Source organism: Falco naumanni, chromosome 1, assembly GCF_017639655.2.
Source record: "Falco naumanni isolate bFalNau1 chromosome 1, bFalNau1.pat, whole genome shotgun sequence".
NCBI lineage: Eukaryota > Metazoa > Chordata > Aves > Falconiformes > Falconidae > Falco > Falco naumanni.
In genome coordinates, this window is record NC_054054.1 from 25,221,316 (window position 1) to 25,243,565 (window position 22,250).

Consider the following 22,250-nt stretch of genomic DNA (forward strand, 5'->3'; position numbering starts at 1 on the left):
ACTGTGCCATTTTGGGTTTAAACACACATCAGGAAATGTATCTTCAAGCTTTGCACAGGTGAACACAAATGCATTTCTTCCTTGCTTTCAAGTCCATCTCTATGAATTACTTGAACTAGCTGTTTAGGAAAAAAACAGCTACCTTTTTTGAAACATCTCAGCTTCTATTTCAAACCTCATTATCTTTCTTTTGCCTTACTCTGAATGGCATGATATAGTCAGTACTTTCACCTATGACTAGACACTACTAAAAAGCAGCCTTTTCTTCTGAAAAAAAGTGGTACCTTAAAACAACACACACACATCCACTATACTGTCTCATTACAGTCCCTTACATTCTGTAAGCCTCAAACACAGAAAAGCCCTTATGTTCCCCACACAGAAGGTGGGAGAGTAAACATTTGAAGTGCAGCTTGAGAAGACAAACTTGGTACGTCACTGCTCAAAAACAGAGGGAAGAAAGTCCTATTTCAAGCTATGCTGAAGTGTGTTAGACCAAATGAAACCCCTAGAGAGTATTCTGAGAAAGTCAAAAGCAGGGATGAGTACAAATCAAGGCTGGTTTACTCTATGCTATGTTCCCCCTACAGCACCAGTGTAGCAAGCACATGATCCGACCAAATGGAGAACACCACAGTTCATGCAAGATGAAGCACACAGCAGACCTATAAATGCTCAAGAGTTAGGGGACAGCTTTTAAGAAGATTCTTCATTCCACCTCTTAGTACCACACAGGCCACCACAAATTTTGAACTAGCATCACTCAGATTACGTCACCCTGAAACACAAGCTTTTTAACAATTGATCCGAGACAGATTCTGGCACCCAGAAATGTAAGCATTTGAACAATTGATCGGACAATTCCCACTCTTATATCACAAAAGCACATTGTTATCTATTTACAGCTGATCAAGCAGTACTGGTCACCAACTGTCCCAAAGCATATAAACACACTTTTTTTGTGTGTGTTTTTCAGAATCAGAGTGCGCAGTGTCAAGGTTAGGTTGTTTAAAATGCATCCCATGCGGATGCTAACACCTTATTCAGCAGAACCACGAAGTGCATTCATTACTAAACAAATTATTTTGAGATGGAAAAAAAGAAAAGTTGAGAATAGCCCTTCAATACAGTACAAAGTATCACTTGGTTATCCCCTTCAGCATGGCTTTCCCAAGCACTTCTCTTTCCAGCAGTTAGGTAGAGAGTCCTAACAAAATTACTTCAGAAAGAATCAAAAAGTTCTTGAGACATTTAAGACCAGAAAGCAGGGTGAGTTTCCAGCCAAATTTTGTGACATTCTGATTTTCCAAGTATCCAAGAGGCAAAAACCCCACTGTCACATGAAATACCTTGAAAACTGAGGTATCTCTCACACAAAAAAAAAAAAATATATTTGAACATGTTGAACACAACAGGATACACTTGCAAAGACAATTGACAGTTCAAGTGGATTAGGAAAACCCATGAAATCAGAAGTCAGTTATTCCACAAAGGGGAAAATTCCATCATTAAGCCTTTCAAATTACCAAGTTTCCTCTTCTAACACAAAACAAAGAACCATGATAAGATACATAAGCATTTCTTTATATGAAAGACAAACATTGAATGCTGCAAGTAACATTCGGACAGCTTTTTCCAAAGGCTCCTTCAAACCTGCGTTTGAACGACTCCATGGGTGAGAAGCACATGCAAGTTAGCAGCAGTAGTGCAGTGGACATGGCAGTGTAGCACCTAGGAACACAGCCCATTATATATTCTGTCCCGAGCTTTATTGCCAGCACTGGGAGAGCACTCCTGTTACTGCTTAAGGGGAGAGCAAAAAACACATCCAAGAGAAGAAACCACCCACAGAATAATCAACAAAAATCAATCAAATGTCTTTACAAGTCATCAAACTCTGAAGGGATGACTTTCTGTAGTCCGGACTTTCTTTGTTCCGTCTTGGATGCTGCAGGAGGGCATCACTAACACACTTTTAAATGCAATGACCATGTAAAAATCTAGGAAGCCTGTGTCCCTCAAAATCAGATGCAGTTACTGAAGCTATTCTGTATTAAAGAATATGCAGTCACCAAAATCATCTTAAAAACAGCACAGGGAAAAGAAAAAAAAAAAAAAAGAAAAGCAAGAAACCTAACCTAGCAGGGACACACACTAACGGGTAAACAAGTCAAAATGACACACTACAATTATCCACCATCTAATGTACATCTCCCCCTCCTCCTGCTAAAACGAGCTTTCAGCTTTGTGTTAGGTCATTTTCTCCCTTTTTTTAGAGCAAGATACTCCTACTCACATTCATTTTGCTGGACTAAGCCAAGTCCTTCACCAGAGTTTTTGAAAACCCTCTACAACTAAGTCAGAACTGAATGTTTCCCCAAACAGATGCCCTTAAGGACATACACCACTTCAGATAATGCACTAGTATTTATCAGCCTTCATTAGGAGCTACGTGCCCACCTGTGCCTGTTACTTTCATCACTATCATATCAGTAGCTAGTTTAGATAACCACTAAGACACTAAACATGTTGTTCTCTGCCACTTAGGGTTTTTTTTTTCTAATAAAAAAGTCTTGCTGTATCATAAAAGCATGACCTCTACTTCATAGCCGTTTGCATCAGTCAGCACTTGGTGCGTTTTGTAAGGTCCCTTAGTTCTATGTCAGTGCAAAAAAATGAGCTTTAAACCTATTGTTCCTGTTTCTCTCTCCAGATTCGTCAAACTCCTTACTCTTGATCCTTAGTGGTTAGTGATCACATAAAATCAAGTCAGTCCAAAACCAAACCTCAGGACCGATCTGAAGTCACAACCTTCATCTGCTTTTCCCATTTTTACACAGTATGTTGTTTTCTTTTTCTTCACTTCTTACAGCAATTGCATCTTGGCAGTGGTCTGCCTGACTAAGTTCCAACATCCTGCAGGTTGGTGCTTTAGTGAATTTCAAATTAAAGAAGTCTATTTTCTTCCTTTTATTTTTATTATTGGGGTGGGGGCACTTGAAAAATTATAGCCTTTAACCTGGTAAAAATCTACCGGGTTTTAACATGTATTTTTATTCCGATTTCTTTTTATTCCCTTATCCTTATAATTCAGTGCCTCCTTCTGAGCATTTCAGACTTCTCTGCCAAAAACTGCAGTGGAGCATTCTCTGAGTTTCACAATCACAAGATATTCTTTGCTGCCTATCTTACTATCACACCACCCTTCTTTCAGTTCTGTTACCTCCCATTGATAAGGAAACCTCCGTTAACAAACCCACATACTTTTCTTCTGTACCAACTACCTAACAACATTTCAACTGTCCAAGATTATTGCCCTCAAAAACTAAGCTTTCTCCCAAGACAGATATTTCATTTCTGTCCAGCATATTCTTCACTTGGCCTAGGGCAAGGCATTCAAGACCCTTGCTGCCACATTCAGTATTTTCTGTTCATTTAGCATTACTCATTACAGTAAGCATATAAAGCTGGAGAGGATGAAATTCTAATCCTTACAAGGCCTTAACAGGGTATTCTTGAGACCTAGGTTTTCCACAGCTCCAAGGAAACTACTATCCTTGAAAGTACTGTACTTTGAAAGTGCTTTGCTACCTTTGAAAGTACCAAGATAAACCCATCCTCAGCTTTTTATCTCTATTTAAAGGACTGCATAAAACTAAAAAGGTTTCAAGACTGACTGTTGAAAACTGACTCAGATGTTTATGACCTGTCTGATGGAATAACGCTGCCCAGTTGCCTTCACGTTACCCTCCTCAGATCTGTCCTCCCTTAACAGCAGCACTACGCTAGCAAAGTATATTTGGCAGCTTGCATGAACTATCAGGTTCTGGCAGGATCAGGGAAGATGACAACTCCACATCCAGAGAGGTATTATCTTCTAAACAGGTATTATCTCCTCCCAGTAACAGCTGGGGGATTTGCACATTCACAGTACATTAGCATTTCATAGAAGATGTCTCTTTCAAGGGTCAGTAAAACAACAACTGAAAGAAAAGTTAGCAACATAATGCCAGGAAGCTAAGGCAACTATAAGGATTCACCAACAGCACATACAAGCTCAGAGCACTTTTTCCAGGAACTCCAAGGCAAGGGATGTCAAAAGCTAGCTCCATCTGAAGTAAGACTGGAACACTCCAGTCAAGAGTCATAAGTTAATAGTCTTGAATTCTATTAGCAGCCTCTTATTCTTCCACAATCAATCTCTAAACAGAAGGCAGATGCACAATATAAAAATATTTCTGAAATAAGTCTTCATCTATGCCTAAATGAAACTGACAGCTAAATAGTTTTACAGTCTAGCAAGTAAGCAGCATCCTGGCACAGAGTGAGAGTAACACTTCTCACCAGCAAAGAGCCTTCTTCCCCAGCGAGTGCTTACATCAGCCCTATTATTTTGATTTAAATTCCGGAAAGCAAGTCTATGCATGGAAAAAGGAGGAAATCAAGTATCTTTACACATCCATAGCACTGCCCTGAAAATGAACTAAACTAGAACATCGTTAAAAAGAAATCGCCTCAAGACAAATTCCCCACCGTTCTGTCTTTGCCTTCATGCAGTGAGTTTTCTGTCTCTTACAGAAGCCCCTACAGTTTTGCTGTGGTAGAACTGCCCAATACAAACTCAAATGCAACATACACAAAGGTGTACAAGTGAGACAAAACAACACAGCATTATATAATCATTTTAAAAGGGTTTTTTTATCAGAAGTGTAAGATTCCTGGCATAATTTTTTGTCTGAGGGGAGCTTTCTGTAAGAGAACTTCCTTTAAGCCCTCTGCTTTAAGTGGTTCATGTTTTCACTGGGTAATACTATGTTCCAAGCCTTTAGTCCAAGAACTTTCAATGCACTAAAGAAATCTGGTTTTGGACTAATCACAAGTAAAATGGGGAACATGTTCAAAAAATACAACAACTTGGGACAGGGCGGATCCTCCTTCAAATAAATTAAAATATATTCCTTCCTAATTCCACATGGGAAATACTAATGACAGGAAAGCTATGTATAATGTAAGCAGCATGTGAATAGCCTCTGGACAGAATAATAATTTCTCACATGTAGGAATCACGTATAGTCCAACAACATTCATACTAACCCCTCTCAAATTCTAAAATGTGTACTAACCCAAGAGATCTTCCCATTACAATGTGAAAATTTGAGAACAAGGTCAAAACCATCCTCATCTAACATATGTTCAACCTGTGCACTCTAGTTGATCTGCAATTAGGAGAACATGCCTCCTTCAGGAGAAGTTGCTCTTTGTTTTCACCTAGTTAATATTGGTATGCAAGCTCCCAAATATAGACACTTTTTCTCTTACGCCTGCTGTAACACAACACAATGTATTTTCAGCTGTGCACTCGCAGAACACAATGAACAAATAATAATGCAAGAACTGTAAACAAAAAAACCTGAATACAACATGCAGGGGGATAGTTCCTTATTTCCAGTTGTTCAATCATTAAGCGTATATGAACATACATTCAACTTTGTCTAATGTTTTAAATTAAGCACTTTTTGCAGGTAACAGCTGGAAGTCACTGGAAGTTCTTGAGTAGTTTAAGTGCGAACACAGTCCCTGCAGATTCAGAAAACCTTCAATCAGAAAAAGTCACTTTCTAGAACAGCCTCCTCCCCCTTTTTAAGCAGCCTAGCCCATCACTTTCTTCTACGCATAATAATCCAATTAAGTGAACACTGCTTTAAAAAAAAGTATTCCTATATCAAATTCCAATCCAGGATTCTGCTGGATCATGATGTCCTTGTCTCCCTTTCCCCAGCTGTAAACCAGATAGTTGTTTCAGCAGCTCTACATTCAGATAGGCTGTTCGTAATGAATTTGGACTTGGTTAATAGCAGATTTTGAAATGTATCCTAACTGTTATGGAAACAAACAGGACCCACAACAATGTACTTCCTGCTTCTTTCTTTTACAAAGCTCTCAATCAGTCACTTAGCTGGCATCTTCAAGTTCACAGACTAAAACAGCTAGAAAACCTACTTCATTCATTGACAGCAATACCAAGCGCCTGGAATTTAACAGAGCAAGCTACTAGAAAAGACTGAAGGAAAAATACAACTACTGAATGAAAACAAGAGACTTTCATGTTCTCTATATTCTTTTAATTAGTTTGTTCACTTCTTGTTTCATGTGAAGTTACCTGGAGGATCAAGACAGACTGGGGACCACACAGCACAACTCACAGCATTTACCATCAATATACTTGAACCAGTGGCCAGATTGAAATACCTCCAGATGAACACTGTTCACTGGAGTTCAGTACATCCTGTTCCCCATTTCTTCTTTGTTGGGTCTTCAGAAATAAATAGGTTCGGTTTATCTCAGATTAGCAGAAGAGAGACGCAACAATTAACTTGCAAACATCTGCCCTTCTCAATTCTAGATGCTCTCCATCTAGAGATCTAAAATCAGAGCCTGATTTTAGCCCAAGACTAACTCTAAAGGCTTTCAAGAGTCCAAAAATCAAAAAATCTTCAGCAGTCTTCAACAGCATAGCTGACAACTCACCACCCTGACAGCTGAGGTTGGGGTGCTCTTCCACACGTGCACCTCTATCCCATAGCAGAACCTTTCCCCCTCCCTCCACTGGCATTTAAATTAAATCATACACACAGAGCCTAAAGGAATTATTTTACCATGACAAAATAAATGCATTGGAAGGTCACAAAAAGTTTAAAAAAAATTTAAATATGTCCCAGACTGTGTGCACAATACTTTTGTTACAAAATCAACTGTTCAAGTTATTTCTGCTAACAAGTACTCCAATGGTTTGGAAAGACTGCACACTCTGCAACACCCAGCTCTGGATTACAATGAAAGCCAGTACCAAAGACATCTGCCTTTCTCAAATCTTCATAGGGTTTTTTAGATGTAAAAATAGTTGGTTTTTTTTTTTTTTAAATGAAGTTCATTAAGAGTACTACTGCTAATCTTATTTTAAGTCTGACTCACTCAAGGAAGTGGTTACTGGGTAGCACTACTTCACACAATTCTTCAAAACCAGTAACATTGATAAAGTTGTCAAAGACACAGGCATCTGCAATGTAACCATGGTTTTGGCCATATACTGACATAACTAAGGGATGCTGGGACAGAACAACACACAACAGTTCCAAAGCACCAGAGGAATTAGCATGTATATCAACTTTCACAACAAATGCTGCACTTGGCACAGCTGTTTCATCAATGCTCTGTATACCAAGTCCCACAGAGGTGAACAAGGCAACGCTGGCAGAACATGCAATGCTGTCCCACACTGACAGAACACCTCAGTTCCAGAATCAGAAGAAAAAACCACCCAACAGAAAATACCACACAGTTCTCTCTCCCTTCCCCCTTTGTACCCACTTCACCACCTTTCAGACAGGTCAGAGGCCCATGACCTGCTACACAGAGAGCTGCCAAAACATTAGCAATGTAAACATGCAGCTGGAAAGAGCTCAGAGGAAGAGATTCCCTCTTCTTAGTAGAGGTAACCTATCAGGTCAACTCAACACATGATGCCATCCCATATCCTAAGTATTTCTCCAGAAGCCAACTTCCATGCACATCCTCATGTGTTTCTAAAAACTCACCTCAACTCAAAGACACAAGTACATTTTCTCAACTCAAAAGACACATTTAGAGCTCTTTAACACAGAAGCATCAACGTTTCCCCCACATGCAAGCTTCAGAAAAGCCTTTTTTCAAAATTTAGCACATAAAGTTTACCGCTATATTTATCACTGAGGAGATCCTTTATCAAGCTGATGCTTCACAAAAATACCAGCATGCTGTTATGCCAGCTTTCACTTCTGTTAGTGACTGAGCTGGACAGAAGGCATATGTTCATCTATCTAGCAGACTGTTACATTGAAAGTGCTCTTTTTCTTTAAACTAGCTTGGTTTTTGGATTACCATTACTGTACTGATCACAGATGTGCTTTGTGACTATTTATTTTATGCTAGCCAGCATACAAAGCGACTCCTTTGCTGCACTGCACTGAATGATGCAAAAGTGGCAATGGTGACACTAAAAAGTACACGTTTTGAGAAAATACTGCTTTGTTCCTCTCTTTCTCTCTACCCTTAATACGCCACTTTCAAGCACCTTAACAAATACCAGAGGAAAAAGTCAGTGGCAATTTTATCTCAAGAAGCTTTCAAGTTTTAAAACTGCATGCAAAAAAACCCCAAACATTTCTGCACGATTTATCTTTCCAGGATTGCGCCAGCCACTTTCTAATAGATGATCCAAAGGAAGCATCAGGAAGACTACTTTACCCTTTAAGACAGGAATTCTCACAGATCTGTACCATTCTTGGCAACTGGAGTCCTCAAAGACAATGCAAGTGTTTGACAGGCATTTAAATGAATAGTTCCACCAAAAAAAGCAGTCCTCATCCCTCCTCCCTGCCCAAGTTCCTGGCTCTTCGCTGTGTCAGCACAAGCTCTTGTGTGACCGCCTGACAAAATGGATCAAGGAACTGATCAACTGTAAACACGCTTTTTCTGTTGCTGAGGTTTTTTTCAACAAGATCATTTCCCAAGTGGACGGGAGGCGCAATAAATGCCTTTTTTTTTTTGGCAGCAGTGTGCTTACTGCAACCTTCCTACAAGCCCAATTCCCCCAACTTCAGCAGGATTAGCACCCACATTAACAAAGAGGCTGAACAACAATGAGCACTTGAGGGGAAAAAAGAAAACCAACTCATAAAATGACTTTAAAAAATTACTTTAAATTTTAAGCTTCATTAAAGCATTGTTCACTATTTTGTGGAAGAGAACAATTCACACCTGCAGATCAGCCTCAAAAGGAAAATTCCGCTGGCAAAACATTTCAGGACAAGACTAAACAGAAGGAAAAAAATACCTGAAGTTTTGAAATGGTAAAGCTCCAGAACAACATGTGAGTCACCAGATACAGATATAGTAGGAATGTCCAGCTTCTTGTTAAACAAAGTGTTCCAGTTCTATTTTCATGTATGGGAAAAACTGGGAGGATCAAAACTACCTTCCTCCTCTTATCTCTTAATCACTCCCTGCCCTAGAGAGAGCGGTTTCACACATTCCCCCTTCCGCAGAGGCTGTAATCCACAAAACAGTTCCTGCAAAGGACAGATGTACAGTCTTAGAAACAACCATTCCTTTTTTATTAAGACAAGGGGAAACAAACCTGAGCTCAAATATAAGCTTGCCTCCTTAGCAGCAAGAAGACACATTACTGTGTAAAAGATGCCTTTTTTAACCTAAAAGTTAACTGTCTAGATTCTTCTTTTTTGACTGTTTCAAGTTGAACTTGAGGAGAATGGAGGCCAAAACCCCAAACTGATATTCTAAATAGCAACATTTCATCACTTCTTAATACTCCGAATTTCTTTCTAGCTCTGCTTTCTAGCATCTGAACAGCTGTGTATTTGGACACATTCTTGATTAACACCACAAAGACCTAAGACATTGGGGTGGGGCAGGGAAAAAAATAAAATCAAGGTTTACTTCAGCTCATTTCCTAGAATACACCATTATACTCCTAAGACTTGAGGATTCAGCAAAAATACAGAAGAAAAACACCTGCAGATCAAACACCAGTAATTTGGATCTGTCAAAAACTGCTTTGGGTAAGGCAAACAAAATCTTAATTACAACATTCAGCCTAAAAGAAAATACTGCAAGCACAAACAAAAGATATATTACAGACATGCTTGGTTTCGTGGCCAATTTTTAGCTTGGTATACAGCTACTACCTAATGTAAAAATAAGGTGACACAACAGTTAAGTAATACCTCCACATGACTGTAGCTCTTCAGAGAGTTATGAGTTTAGGATTGTATACAGGGGGAAAATGTGGCTGAAAAACATCTGGAATACTGAGGTAACATCTCTGAGTACCGATTAATACAAAGCACTAACTACTTAGTGAAAACAGAGAGGAAATGCTGCCCTTCATTGGTCAAGCATGTATTATTATTTTTCTCCAAACATTCCTGTTGAAACTGTACAATGACTGCAGAGAGGTCATCAGAATTCATACACCAACACCAAGACACATTTACATTCACTGGTAAGGCTAACCACACATTAAGGAAGACTCTTCCCCACCCCCCCACCAAGTTCACATGCTGGTAAGTGACCCTACCCAAGCAGTTTGTTACATTAAGTCCTTCCCCCACCCACACAATTAGTATTCTTTCTCAAAACATCCAGTTACTGATGTGACAAAAAGTCTGCTGTCAGTATAGAATCTTTAAAGATACAGCACATCTTTGAGATGTTATTTCAACTTAGTCACCTGAATTGCCATGCCATCAAGAAACTGGAAGCACATCATTTCAGAAAAAAAAGCAGGATGTCTACCAAGGCAGCTACAGATTCTGCTCAAATGGCCTAACACACTAATACCACATTTATGTAATTTTTTTTTTTAAACACAAAGTTAAAAGGGCTTGTTTCTTTAACTTCAGAAACAAAGCCTTCTTACTTATCTCAGACCTGCAGCACTGATTTTTCAATTCCTAAATCCAATTTCCAAATCAGCTATATCCTAAATAAGCACAAATAGTTTTGCTTTAAAAACAAAGATAGAGAAAAAAACCAAACACACATAATCCTATTTCCCTTCAAAACTGACAGATGAGGAAACTCCCTCAGCTAAGTCTCTTCCAGAGAAATCATGCTCTTTAAAGAACTAAATTACTAGCTTAAAATATGGGGTGTTTGGCTCCAGCCCGCACACAGGAATTATGTTTTTAAGGACATTTCCTGAAGAAATATCTGAGGAAGTAAACAAATTCACATGGCACCACCAATACCTAACTCCACCTCCCACAGTAGTCACTGTCTGCAGGGGGCTTCTTTTTAAAGCCCAAATATTCAACTAATAGCTTCAATTAAGTAGAACAGACAAAAAAACACCTGTAAGATTTTTTTTCATACGTACTAGGTCTAACCAGACACCATTTATCAGCTCTGCATACCTAGACTCTGCCATGCACATAAAGACGCTACTTAATCTTTGCTTACCACCTCTGCCAGTTAACAGCACACTCCATCTCCTAACCAGCACATGAATTCTAGTAACATAACTCTCTTAGATAAGGGGGCATATGCTAGTTATCATCTACAGGGTGATGCCAATAATGATTGAAAGGTGGTTAGCAGGGAGAAGCCAAGCCAGCCAAATAGTTATTCCGGTTTTCCAAACAGATTTTGCTGGAACCTAGGCTAAGGGAACAGTTAAGGATGGGAGAGATATTAAGCAACATTTTTGGCTAATGCTTCCTGGGGTCAGCTACAGCAGGTTGCACTACAGAGAAACTTGGCTGTGAGATTCACCTACCAACAGCACCATCAGCCCTGTTATTTCAGGCATTTTTGAGAAACATCCTTTACATGCTTCCAGGCAATCTGTAATTCTACTCATCTTCAGAGACTATTAATGGAAGCTAACTGTTGGCAGTTATATTACACCATACTCGCCATATCCCTCACACAAGATTTTCTGTAAGAGCAGGCTTTGTGTTGGGAGCACCTAATAGAGGTGAGAACTGGTGTCTCTGAAGTGTCATAAGGTTCTTTCTAGAGATGGAAAAGAATTCTGACACAGACCCTACTGTGGCTCACCTGTTTTTTCAGTCACATCTGCTCAACTGATGTAACTACTGCTATACCAAGCAACTACATATATAATACCAATTGCAGTAACTATACCGATGAGGAAAATGCTGAAGTCACCTTTGGTTTTAAACAAGTTTAGTTGTTTTTTCCTAAGGGACTTCACTATTAATTCTTCTTTTGAAGGGAAGAAACAAAACCCTACAGGCAAAAAACTGCCAAAGTAAGACAGAAAGAAGAGAATTACAGCATAAACAACGTAGCAGAATGCAGACTGAACTGTACATCAGGATGTCATACGCTAATAAGGACAGAACCCAATTAGTTGCATGTCCAGTCATGTATTTGAAGACACAAGGAGGTGAAAGTGATGGTAGTACAGAGATACAGCAGACAAGCAAGACATACTGGCTCTTTAGCAGCCCTGCAGAACCTAAAGGCCTTATTCCAGGATTCTAATTAAGACGGTTGGAATTAAAAACTTATAAAATAAATTGTGTCAAACCAATAGCTTCCTTTAACACTTAAATTGTAAAAGGCTTTAACAGCTTAATTATTACAACTATATGCCTGTGATGCTCTTGAAATCACACCAGTAAACCCAAATTTTCAGATTCTAGCACATATCTGAAGCTAAAGAAGTTAAGAGTAGCTGCTTCAGCATGAAGAAATCTTAGAGGACCTGTGGCCTTTTGTTGTTTTATTTACTTCATCTTATTAGTTCAGTTCAATTACTAATTCAGTTGCAGCTGAAAAAACAAAAATGAACGTTTATTTACAGCAGCTACAAGGCCCAAGTAAAACCAAGAATGCTTAAGCAGCAGCCAAAACATCTCAAAAACATCCTTTGCACAGGGCAGCGCTTTCAGCTATAGTTAATGTTATAGGATTATGTTTAGGAAAGCTAATTTGCACCTTGTATGAGAATCCAGTAACAAACTGTACCAGTCAAAAAATTAAAGCACCAAGACTGATCTACATCTAATCATCACTAGATGTTTTGCTTATGGAGAAAACTGAACTTAAACTCTTAAAATGGATATGATATTAGGAAAAGCAATTACAAAATTCACTGCCAGCAGCAAACATCCTGTAGTTTTCAAAGACTTGAAATAAGCTTGTAAACAGTTTTTATTATACAATTAAACCTTTCCACGTTTAGTAAGAGAAGCTTTAATGCACTCTGGACATCAGATCTTCAGAAGCAGCTTGATACTAGGATTTGCACATTTTTTTTGCACTATTTCACTGTTCATTGAAGGAAAATGTTTAATAAATCCAGTATATAGAAGAACACATTCAGGAAACCTGCACATTAGTTTTTTAATCTAAGCCTGTTCAGAGGAAAGGCTAAACCATGTTTTCATCAATAAAAAATTCCCAAACAGTAATAATGTTCTCAAGCTTCACATTATATGCCAGGTTTCATTTGTCCAACCTGCTCCCACCCTGCCATTTTTTTTTCCTTTTTTTATCTCAGGTCCTGAAAATCATTCTTTTAAAGGAGCTAAAACAGACCTTTGACTTGACCTAAAGCACAAATCTGACAGGCATTTTACTTCATTTTTGTTTCACATATTGACAATATCAATAGTAAACCATGCTAAATGAGGGGTGGCAGGTACACTTTGCAAAGCCCCACTAAAAAGTAAAAGCAGCTTCCCACTAGGGATGCAATGAATAAAATGGCCCACGAACATAAGTCTTCTTCAGTAACAATCCTCATACCATTCTAATCGACAACAGAGATGCACTTTCATCTCACCCTTAAACATCTGTGAAGTGATTAAATTTTCCATATCACTGCACCTACCCAGTTTTTGCCTGAATGCACACTCCCCATCAGTTATCACCCAACCTAAGTGCCATTGCAGTCCTATTCACCAACGCAGCTCCTTAAACAGCTTATGAGACTACCTCTGTGAAAACCAAATTTGCTTGTTGTATGTGATCATTCATAAACTAAGACCAGAATTCTGTTAGAAAGCATTCAAGCTGGCCTCCCCTGGTACATAACTTCTACTGTAGTTTTTCTTTTACCTTAAGATACCTCTTTCTGTGTTCTGAAAAGAATTGTCGTTTCTTTATTAACTGGTGGTTAGGGAAAAGGTAATTTGCCATTTAAAGACAATACTGGACCGTGCTACCTAGACTCTTGCATTTTTTGGCAAACAGCAACTTGCTGCAATTTCAAAAAGCAACTTGGAGGTTGCCATGAACACTGTAGTAGGAGCTCATTAAGTTGTTCGTATGAAATTTCAATTTAACTTCTCCCAAAGCTCTATCCAGTGCCTGTGCTTCCACACTGAGATCTAACAGAGTTTAGAACAGACTGAGATGAAAACATCTGATTACAACTTTTTATTCCATCCCATCAGCTCAGCAGCAACTGAGCCAAACAATGTCTTTCCACTCATGGGGTTTTTGTGATTTAGTATCTGCCAGGTTTCCAATTATAAGTCTTTTGACTTGTTGCTACTGTGCTCCTGATATTTTAGAAGCTGCCTCAGTAAAAGTACTCAGAAGTACCTCGGCTTCAGAGATTAGGGAAGTCTTAATGTATTAAGCATGGGAAGGGCAAAAAATAGCCTAAGACAAACTGTCTTAAGTTAACAGAGATAATGAACAGAATGGCTGGGAGGGAACACCATCTTACACAGTGTTTCCACAATAGTTTCCATTTACAGCAAAACCATAAACTTAGATTTCTTTGTGTTTTTCATTTTAAGTGCCTTCCAGACTGCCAATGCTCAGAAGACCACAATCCAAATGCTGAAAGCCACACAAGCTATGCACATCTCAAGTAAGTCTGACTAATAAAAAAAATTAAAACCCTCCCAAAATAAAAATCCTGTAGTACGAACAAACTCGCCGCCCCTAAAAAAAAAAAGCTACCAAAAGCCAAAATTAAAACACCAGGTTGCTTTCAGACAAGGACAACTCCTTTTTGCTGAGAACAGTCAAAACATTTCCTCCCCAGGAGCTGTTGGGAACTACTTTGAAGTGAGATCCTCTGCTCCATTAAGCAGGCCATCCTCAAGTTCACATTACTAAAAACTGTGATTTCAGCTGTGCATATTCTACAAGCTGCATCATTTCATCCTTAAGTCAGCAGAGGAAAGACTGGAACAGTTGTCTGCAAGCAACCTGAATGATCAAGAGAAAGTTATTATAAATGAAGCTGATACATGGCAAAATGTGTGCTGCCCTGAACTTAATAAACAGAGTATTAACTTGCTTATCACTTACCCCTGCTTAATATTTAATCCCAGACCACCCAAACTAGGAAAGCCTTCACTTACTATGATTAAGAAGAAAACATCAGGGAAGCTTCCAGATGCCAAAACTACCCTTCCCAGCTATCAGTATCTACAGCATATATCATTCTGTCAAAAAAAAAGTCAAATATTCTTCTGCTCTCTCATGATAGTTTAATGACCATTTGCTTTTTCATCTCTCTGCAAGACTCAAAGCATATTAAATGGGTACCTGTGGTTCTGTAAGGCACAGCACGCACGCAAAGGCTCACCTCACCTAGTACATACATTCCTAGATTGTCTCTACCTTTCTTGTCACACCATGCACACTATACCATTTGAGAGCTATCACTATAAGGAACTATTTGGAAGGATGGCTGTGGACCACAAAGCATATCTGCCTATGGTTTGGCCACCAAGTCTCACTTTACACACACTGTTGAAGACTGCAGTCACATACAACTGATCTCAACGCTTAACTATAGACCTGTCCATCTGCTAAGTCATTAAAAGGCCCTCATCCCTTCACCACACACTGCCATAGCAGAAATCAGGGGACTCTGTTAACAGAGTAAGAGAATTCTTCAAGTATCTGTAGGACTACTAGATAGCACAGCTCAGCACGTAACCACGGCTGCCTATCTTACAAGTCTTACACCTCAAAAACTACACAGTGATCTTCACTTTCCTAAAATTAAAACACTGTAAAAACAAAATGCCAGGTGTCAATACTTGTTAACTGGGACACACAATCGCATGCAGTTTATCTCATAGAAGTTGGATAAAATGCCTCTTGTATCAATTTCCACAGAAATAAAATTCAGAGTACTTGTGAACCGTGGAAAAACCTATCACTGCCTTAGCCCAGCCCTTCCTTAAATGTATCAGAGTCTTCCTTCCTGCTTGTTTTAATTCTAACACAAAAGTAGATATATCACTTAAAAGCCAAACCACTTAGAAATAAAGTTCACAGAAAAGCTTACAAACTTCAAGTGGACTTTTTTGAAGCCACTTGAAAAAAAGCATTAGTATTTGGTTTAGAGGGCTACAGAATTAAAATCCCTCAGCAAAGCAATGCTGTGTAACTATGTACGCAAGTAAGAAAGGGGCTTCAAGTCCTGCTTGGCCTTTTCCAGCAATACCTACCTGAAAAACCTAACTGTAAAGAAGAGCAAGTTAGTAATAGTTCCTAGTGCCAGTGTCAGCGTTACATGGCAGCCGTGGCTGCTGCAGGTTCAGAGAGCTGTGCAAGGAGAGCAGGAGGCCCAGGGCCGGAGGGCAGCCTTCGCTCTAGCTGCATCTTCACCTGCTTTCCTTCAGGATGGTCTATTCCCAGCTCCCCAGGAGCCTCGGCCTCTGGCCCACAGCCGCAGCCCAGCCCGGGGAGCACGGGCAGCCCTTCCCACCCGCAGCTCCGCCGCTCCCGGCACCGAGCTGCAGCACGGCACATGCAGGCAGGCCCCAAGCGCGGCCTGGCCGAGCCACCTGCAACATTTCTGGGGCCTTCCCCTTCGCCGCCACCCACCGCCCGCGCCGACAGGCGGCGAGGCTGAGGCCCCCGGGCAGCCCCCGGGCCCCCCCGCCAAGCCCCTCCCCCGGGGGCACACAGGCCCCCCCGCACACACCCGCCGGGCGGGCACCGGGGCCGCCGCCTGCCCTGAGGCGGGAGGTGCGCGGGGGCCCCCCGCCAGCCCAGCCGTGTCGCCCCGCCGTGCCCCGGAGCCCGGGCCCGCCCCGCCACGAGGCCGCCCCGGGGCGGCGCGGTGCTGCCCCCTTCCTGCCTCTGCGGCAGGGCCCCGCGGGAGGCGGGGGAGGCGGCGGCGGCAGCAATTATGAAACCGGAGCAGTAGGGCAACCCGCGAGGCCGCCCGGCCACCCACCCCCCGCCACCGAGGCCTCCCCACCCCACGCCCCCGACACCAGGCGGAGCAGCCCCGTCCCCGCGGCCTGTCCCCCCCCAACCCCCCCCCGCCTCCCCGTCCCCGCGGTACCTCGGAGACCTCCTCTTCTTCTTCCTCCTCCTCGTCTTCCTCCTCCTCCTCTTCCTCGCTGCCGTTGTTGCTGCTCTCGCTGCCGCCGCCGCCGCTCTCGCTGCTGCTGGCCGGCCGGCCGGCCCGCCCGCCCCGCTTCGCCTTCGCCGGCGCCTTCTTCTTCAGTAGCAGGTCGCACACCCGCACCAGCCCCCGCGGCGCCGCCGCCGCCGCCCCGGGCGGGCACGACGGTGGCGAGTTACCGGCGCCGCCGTTCAGCCCCTCCGGGGGACCGGGCCCCGCCGTGGCGCTCCCGGCGTCCCCGCCGCCGCCGCCACCACCACCAGCACCACCGCCGCCACCTCCCTCCGCCGCCGCCGCGCCGGCCGCCTTCTCCATGGCCGCCGATCTGCCTCGCTCAGCGCCGGCGCCCGGTGAGGAAGGAGGAGGAGGAGGCACCGGGGGCCGCCGCCGCTGTCTCGGTCACCTCTAGCGCCGGCGCCGCACCACCTCTCGCGATACTTGTCGTCGCCGCCGCCTCTCAGCAGCGGCAGCAGCGAGCGCCTCTCCCGCTGCAACAGCCACCGCCACCCTATGCCCGCCCGCCCCCGCTCGCCGCCGCCGGCCTCAGCTCGGCTCGGCCCCGCGCCGCGCGCCCCGCGCCGCCCCGCGCCCGCTCCGTCGCGGCACCCTTCTGGCGGCGAGCCCTTCCGTGCGTGCCTCGGTCACCGCCCCGGCGCCGGAAGTGCCCGTGACGTCATCACCCGCCGCGGCGGCGCCGTGTGGCCGCTTCCCTCCTCGCTTCGCCTCAGCCCGGCCTCGCCCGCCGCCTTCGCTCCGCTCCGCCCCTGCGGTGGCCCTCTCCCGAGCGAGGGAGGTGGCCGGCGGGGGTCATGGCCTGGCTACGGGAGGCAGTAGTGCGGCAGGGTGGCCTCGGCCGGAGCGCGGCGGGCGGGCAGGCCGCTCCTGCGGCTGCGGCCTTGGCGGTCAGTTACTTCGTCAGACTGAAGGCCGGGAGAGGCTGGGTCCAGGCCTCCTCCAGCCCCGCTCGCTGCGGAGGGCTCTGCCCGCTGCGGAGGGTTCTGCCTGTTCGGTAATCCCCCCCGGGCGGCGGCCAGCGCCCGTTGAGGCCTTAGCACGCTGCCACCCCAAAACCACAGCAGACTGATTTCCGGTTACAAGCCGTGTTCTTTCATACGGGCGTACTTGCTGGGCACCATGTATTCAAAGGCAAGATCCGAGGCCCTGTTTTAAAAGAATGTTGGTGGACTGTCACTAAATAATGAAACAACAAGGTGCCTGTGTCACTTTGACCATACGCTTTAATTACTTCCTTTAACTGTTGGTCTACCCCTTTTCCTGCCTCAGCCCCCCTGCCCCAGACTTTTATCCCTAAATTATGCTTGGGACATCAATACTCCAATGGTTTTTGGCTGGAAGAACACTCTCCTCCATTGATGCAGGTCAGGTCCTGCAGTAACAAAAGCCTCATGGCAGTTAAGTATAGGTAGTCAACACATGCTCACTGAAGGAATGGGTTTCTTATTTTCTTTTTTTGTGAAGGCCTGATGAAAATCAGCAAGGAAAACCAAGAAATGCATGATTGTAAAGATTGGTGATGGCTCTAATGTGCTGCCACCCTACTGATCTTTTGGAATTGGTGTTTCAAGCCAATTGTGTCTATTCCAGTTACATTTTACAGAAATATAGCAAAGATTGTACCAAGAGCTTGTCCTTTTTGATTAAGTTGTCTGCTGTCTTGTACAAAATGTACTAAGAGTTTGTCCTTGATTACTCTTAAGTTGTGTTTTGTCTTACTTGGATAATGTTGGAAAGCACCAGTTGTGTCTGCAGCACCTCTGAAATGAAACATTGCTGCAAAAAAAAACTCTCAAAGAACTAGTGCTGATCACAAAAGCAAGCCTGCACCGTTTTCCCCCCAAATTTTCATCTTTCTTACCTCCCACCCAAACTTACCTCTTATTGCATGTATGTTCTTAATAAAAGGCCTGCATTAGCAGTAACAGCCCCACTATTAAGTTACATTATTTTTAAGTCATCCGTTTATAACTGGTTCTTAACCTCTAATCTTCAGGTATGAGGTCTAAACTGAACAATACCTTTGTAAATACCTCTTCATGTGATCGAGGAGGAGTAAATGGAATGTTCTGGCCACCTGCCTACTGCTTCCTGGTATGACTGCACAAAAATCTCGAAACAGAGCGAGGTGCATGACAGCAGATCAGTGAGAAGAATGCTTTTGTTATCTTGTGGCAAATGCATTGCTTTTTACTGATTTATATTGAGATGCAGGGACAAATTAAGCATTTGTTATTTGTGGTAATCACAACAAGCAGAAAACAGAATTGTAGGTTAACATTGGTAACCTCAGCCTTACCACCTGAGTTTTGTGGTGTGGGTGTGAAATGGATGTCTATTTTTTCAAGTGGCAGACCTGGAAAAGTGACCTAGTCTTCGTCGTTTGTTCCAAGATGTGACTGACTTCTTGAAACAAAATGTGTCTTAGATTTCTTTGGCTGTACAAGCAGCCTGGCAGAGGAACAGACTGTCCAAATGCACCAAATGCACCTGCTTGAGTTCAGGAAGGGTGGTTGCAGGACTGGATTTTTACCCTTTGAGCTGCTGGCAAGGAGTTGCCCTCTCTGTCCCTTTCCGGTGTAGTGTAAGGTTGGGAAATGGCATCAAAGGGTCAGTCCACTGCTGAGCTGGGGCTGCAGTAATATTCAGACTGTGTCAAAATCTGTGTTTTAATACTGGGCCACAATGTTTGCACATTACTTCAGGTATCCATTGAAGTTGTTAGGCTTGAAAAGGGTATTTTGAGCCATCCAGTTTCTTGCTAATGAAAGCAAACGTATTATTTTATCCCTCTGCATTGTATTCCTAAGCCCTGAATCAGATGGAGTAGTTACAAAACCACTTTTGTTGGCACAGGCAGCACAGCCTATCTGAGACTATTTGTTCAGTTTCTTTTATGATGATGACCTCTGTTCTGATCAGAGTTGCTCCTTCTAATCTTGCAGTGTAGAGTAAGTGGTTTTCCTCCATTTTAAAAACATACAGTTTATACCTGCGCTCCCTACTACCCTTACTAGTTTGAGCCTTTTGTGAACATGACAGAAATGAAAGAACCTGCGGTCTTTAGAGAAGTTTAGTGTTAGATTCATTGGGCTTATAAGCTTTGGTTTTTTCATAGGCAAAAGCTGGTAAACGAAAGTCAGCCAGCAATGTTGTGATGGTTTGAACAAGAGAACGCCATGGGAAGGCGTGAAACTTCTCGAGGTTACGTAACAGCACTTTAGATTTGAGAAACCCAAAATAACACAGTCTTGTAGATACCATGATAATCATCAAGACAGGCTTGTCATGAAATAGTAAATAATTAAGTCAATTATTTCTTTTGTATCCCAGTTTCCATATGGTTGCATGACCCAAAGCTGTTTTCTGTATACAGGGCTCTTAGGTAATGGATTACATAGCAATGGAAAGTCAGTGTAGGAAAGTCGGGGAAGCAATACTGAACAAATACATTTACTTTTGTGAGCCTGTGAAGTTGATTAACTTTGGACATTTAGGTTTTTCACTAGCATAAAGTTGCAGGAAATCTTGAGAAAAGCAATAATCCTTCATTATCCCTTTGATCTGTGTCTCCTACTTCAGTATTTATTCAGTTCCCTTCCGGTTACTGATCACTTTACTGAGCACTCAATATGAATAGTGGGAAAAGCTGAGGTGTGAATTCAGTGAATGCTTTCAGGAACTGTTTCGCGTGTGCCAGAAGCTTTAAAGGTTCTGCAGGACAACTGACTTTTAAACCTGTGCTGTCGTGTAATTATCTGTATGGATCTGCTTTCAGTTACTGAAAGAAGTATCATCATCAAAGTCAGGAAGCGGGGATATTGAGTTTTGTTTGCAATTATAACTAATACAGGAACTGAAAAAAGTTATTCTTGGTTTGAGTTTTAGTAACCCCTCCAACACAGACACATGCACACGTAACGTGTATTTTCACACCACATAAGTCTGACTTTTGCCTCCACCTGCGCTTCTGCCCTGATTTTACACGTGGACACTGTCCCTCCTGGTTTGTACAGATCAGCTAATTCAGCCCACCTGTGCTCTGTGCCATGCCATCCAGCAGTCCTAAACACATTCTGCTCACACTCAGCTCTTATTTCTTAGGTATTTTTTCACCCTCGGAGCTCTTGAACGATAATCAGAATTTTTTAAATTATCATTTTAGGGCTGGAGAGAAAAAAGAGTGAAAAGAAGTGTCTTGTTCTTGATGTGCAAAGATTAAATAATCTAGCTTTTATCTTCAATAATATTTATTGTAAATGCACTGAAATAGCACTTCTGAATCACTGAAATAGTTTTTTGTTTGGGAAAGGGTGAATGTATTTGTTTTTATGAAAACTTCTTGGATTTTTAACTGAACCTCAGGACTGCCACAAGGCTACTATTACCCATTGCTTCACTCCAGCAGTTTCAGTATCAATGTTTCTCTTTTTGTGAATACAACGGCCTCAGTTGGGTTCCTGTAAGTGCTAAAGAGCAACTGCCTCTTAGGAAGTGTGAATGCTGTCAGCCTAAAGCCACACCCTCCACGTTTTCATCTCTTCATGTCAAGACTAAATATGTCTAGTTTTAATATTTGTCACAGTAGGAGGAACATAGGAGCACAAAAGTTATACATCTCCAGATGAGTTGATTATCCAAATGAGCTATGAAATTAATCCAAAACCCAAACCATGCCATTCTTACTGGTTATAGGATGAGTGAGTTCATTAGTTATCTTTAATGCATACAGTTTTGCATCAAAACTTGCCGTTTCTATATGTGCTGACATGCTTTTATTCATATCATTCTGGGAAGTGTGAACCCCAAATGATTGTATTCTTTCAAGACACATACCAAAATGACTGGCTTACCAAACCTCCTTCATTCATAGCATTGTCTCAAAAAAAAAAAAAAAAAAAGAAAATGGGAGATGAGAGAAACTAAAATTAGACCATCATTAATTATTTTAAACAGAAATAATAAAATTGTTGTTCAGCAATTATGCAGTTACTGCTGACCAAGTCAAAGGGAGAAAGAGAGAAAAGAACACAAATGTCTCTGCCTTCAAAGAAGTACTGTTTTCTGTGGCATGTATTTAAAGATGTGTTTAAACCACTCAGTTTTAATAACTGTAAATGACACGTGGAAAAGAATGATTAAAAAATGTTTTTATGCAGCCATGGCATTTACTTGAAATTACATATTTTTTTTAGTATCTGTATTTCTCCATTACAGCAAGTTTCCTGTGATCATCTCCATTGGTGTGGCCTTGTGAGTAAAGAAAGCATAGGAAATCCAGACAGACTGAGAATTTAACAAGAGCCTGGACGAA

General features: G+C 42.2%; 1 protein-coding gene across 4 annotated transcripts in view; it reads right to left on the reverse strand.

Moving 5' to 3' along the window:
- ANKRD17 (ankyrin repeat domain 17) overlaps positions 1 to 17,443 on the reverse strand; it is a 94,429-nt gene extending 76,986 nt beyond the window's left edge. For 3 of the 4 annotated variants that reach the window (XM_040586605.1, XM_040586615.1, XM_040586595.1), the window contains exon 1: positions 16,859 to 17,443. In XM_040586605.1, coding sequence (XP_040442539.1) covers positions 16,859 to 17,236 — 378 coding nt within the window. In that variant the 5' untranslated portion in view covers positions 17,237 to 17,443. The remainder of the gene's footprint in view (positions 1 to 16,858) is intronic. The other variant, XM_040586635.1, reaches the window with a different exon arrangement.
- Positions 17,444 to 22,250: the final 4,807 nt, after the last annotated feature.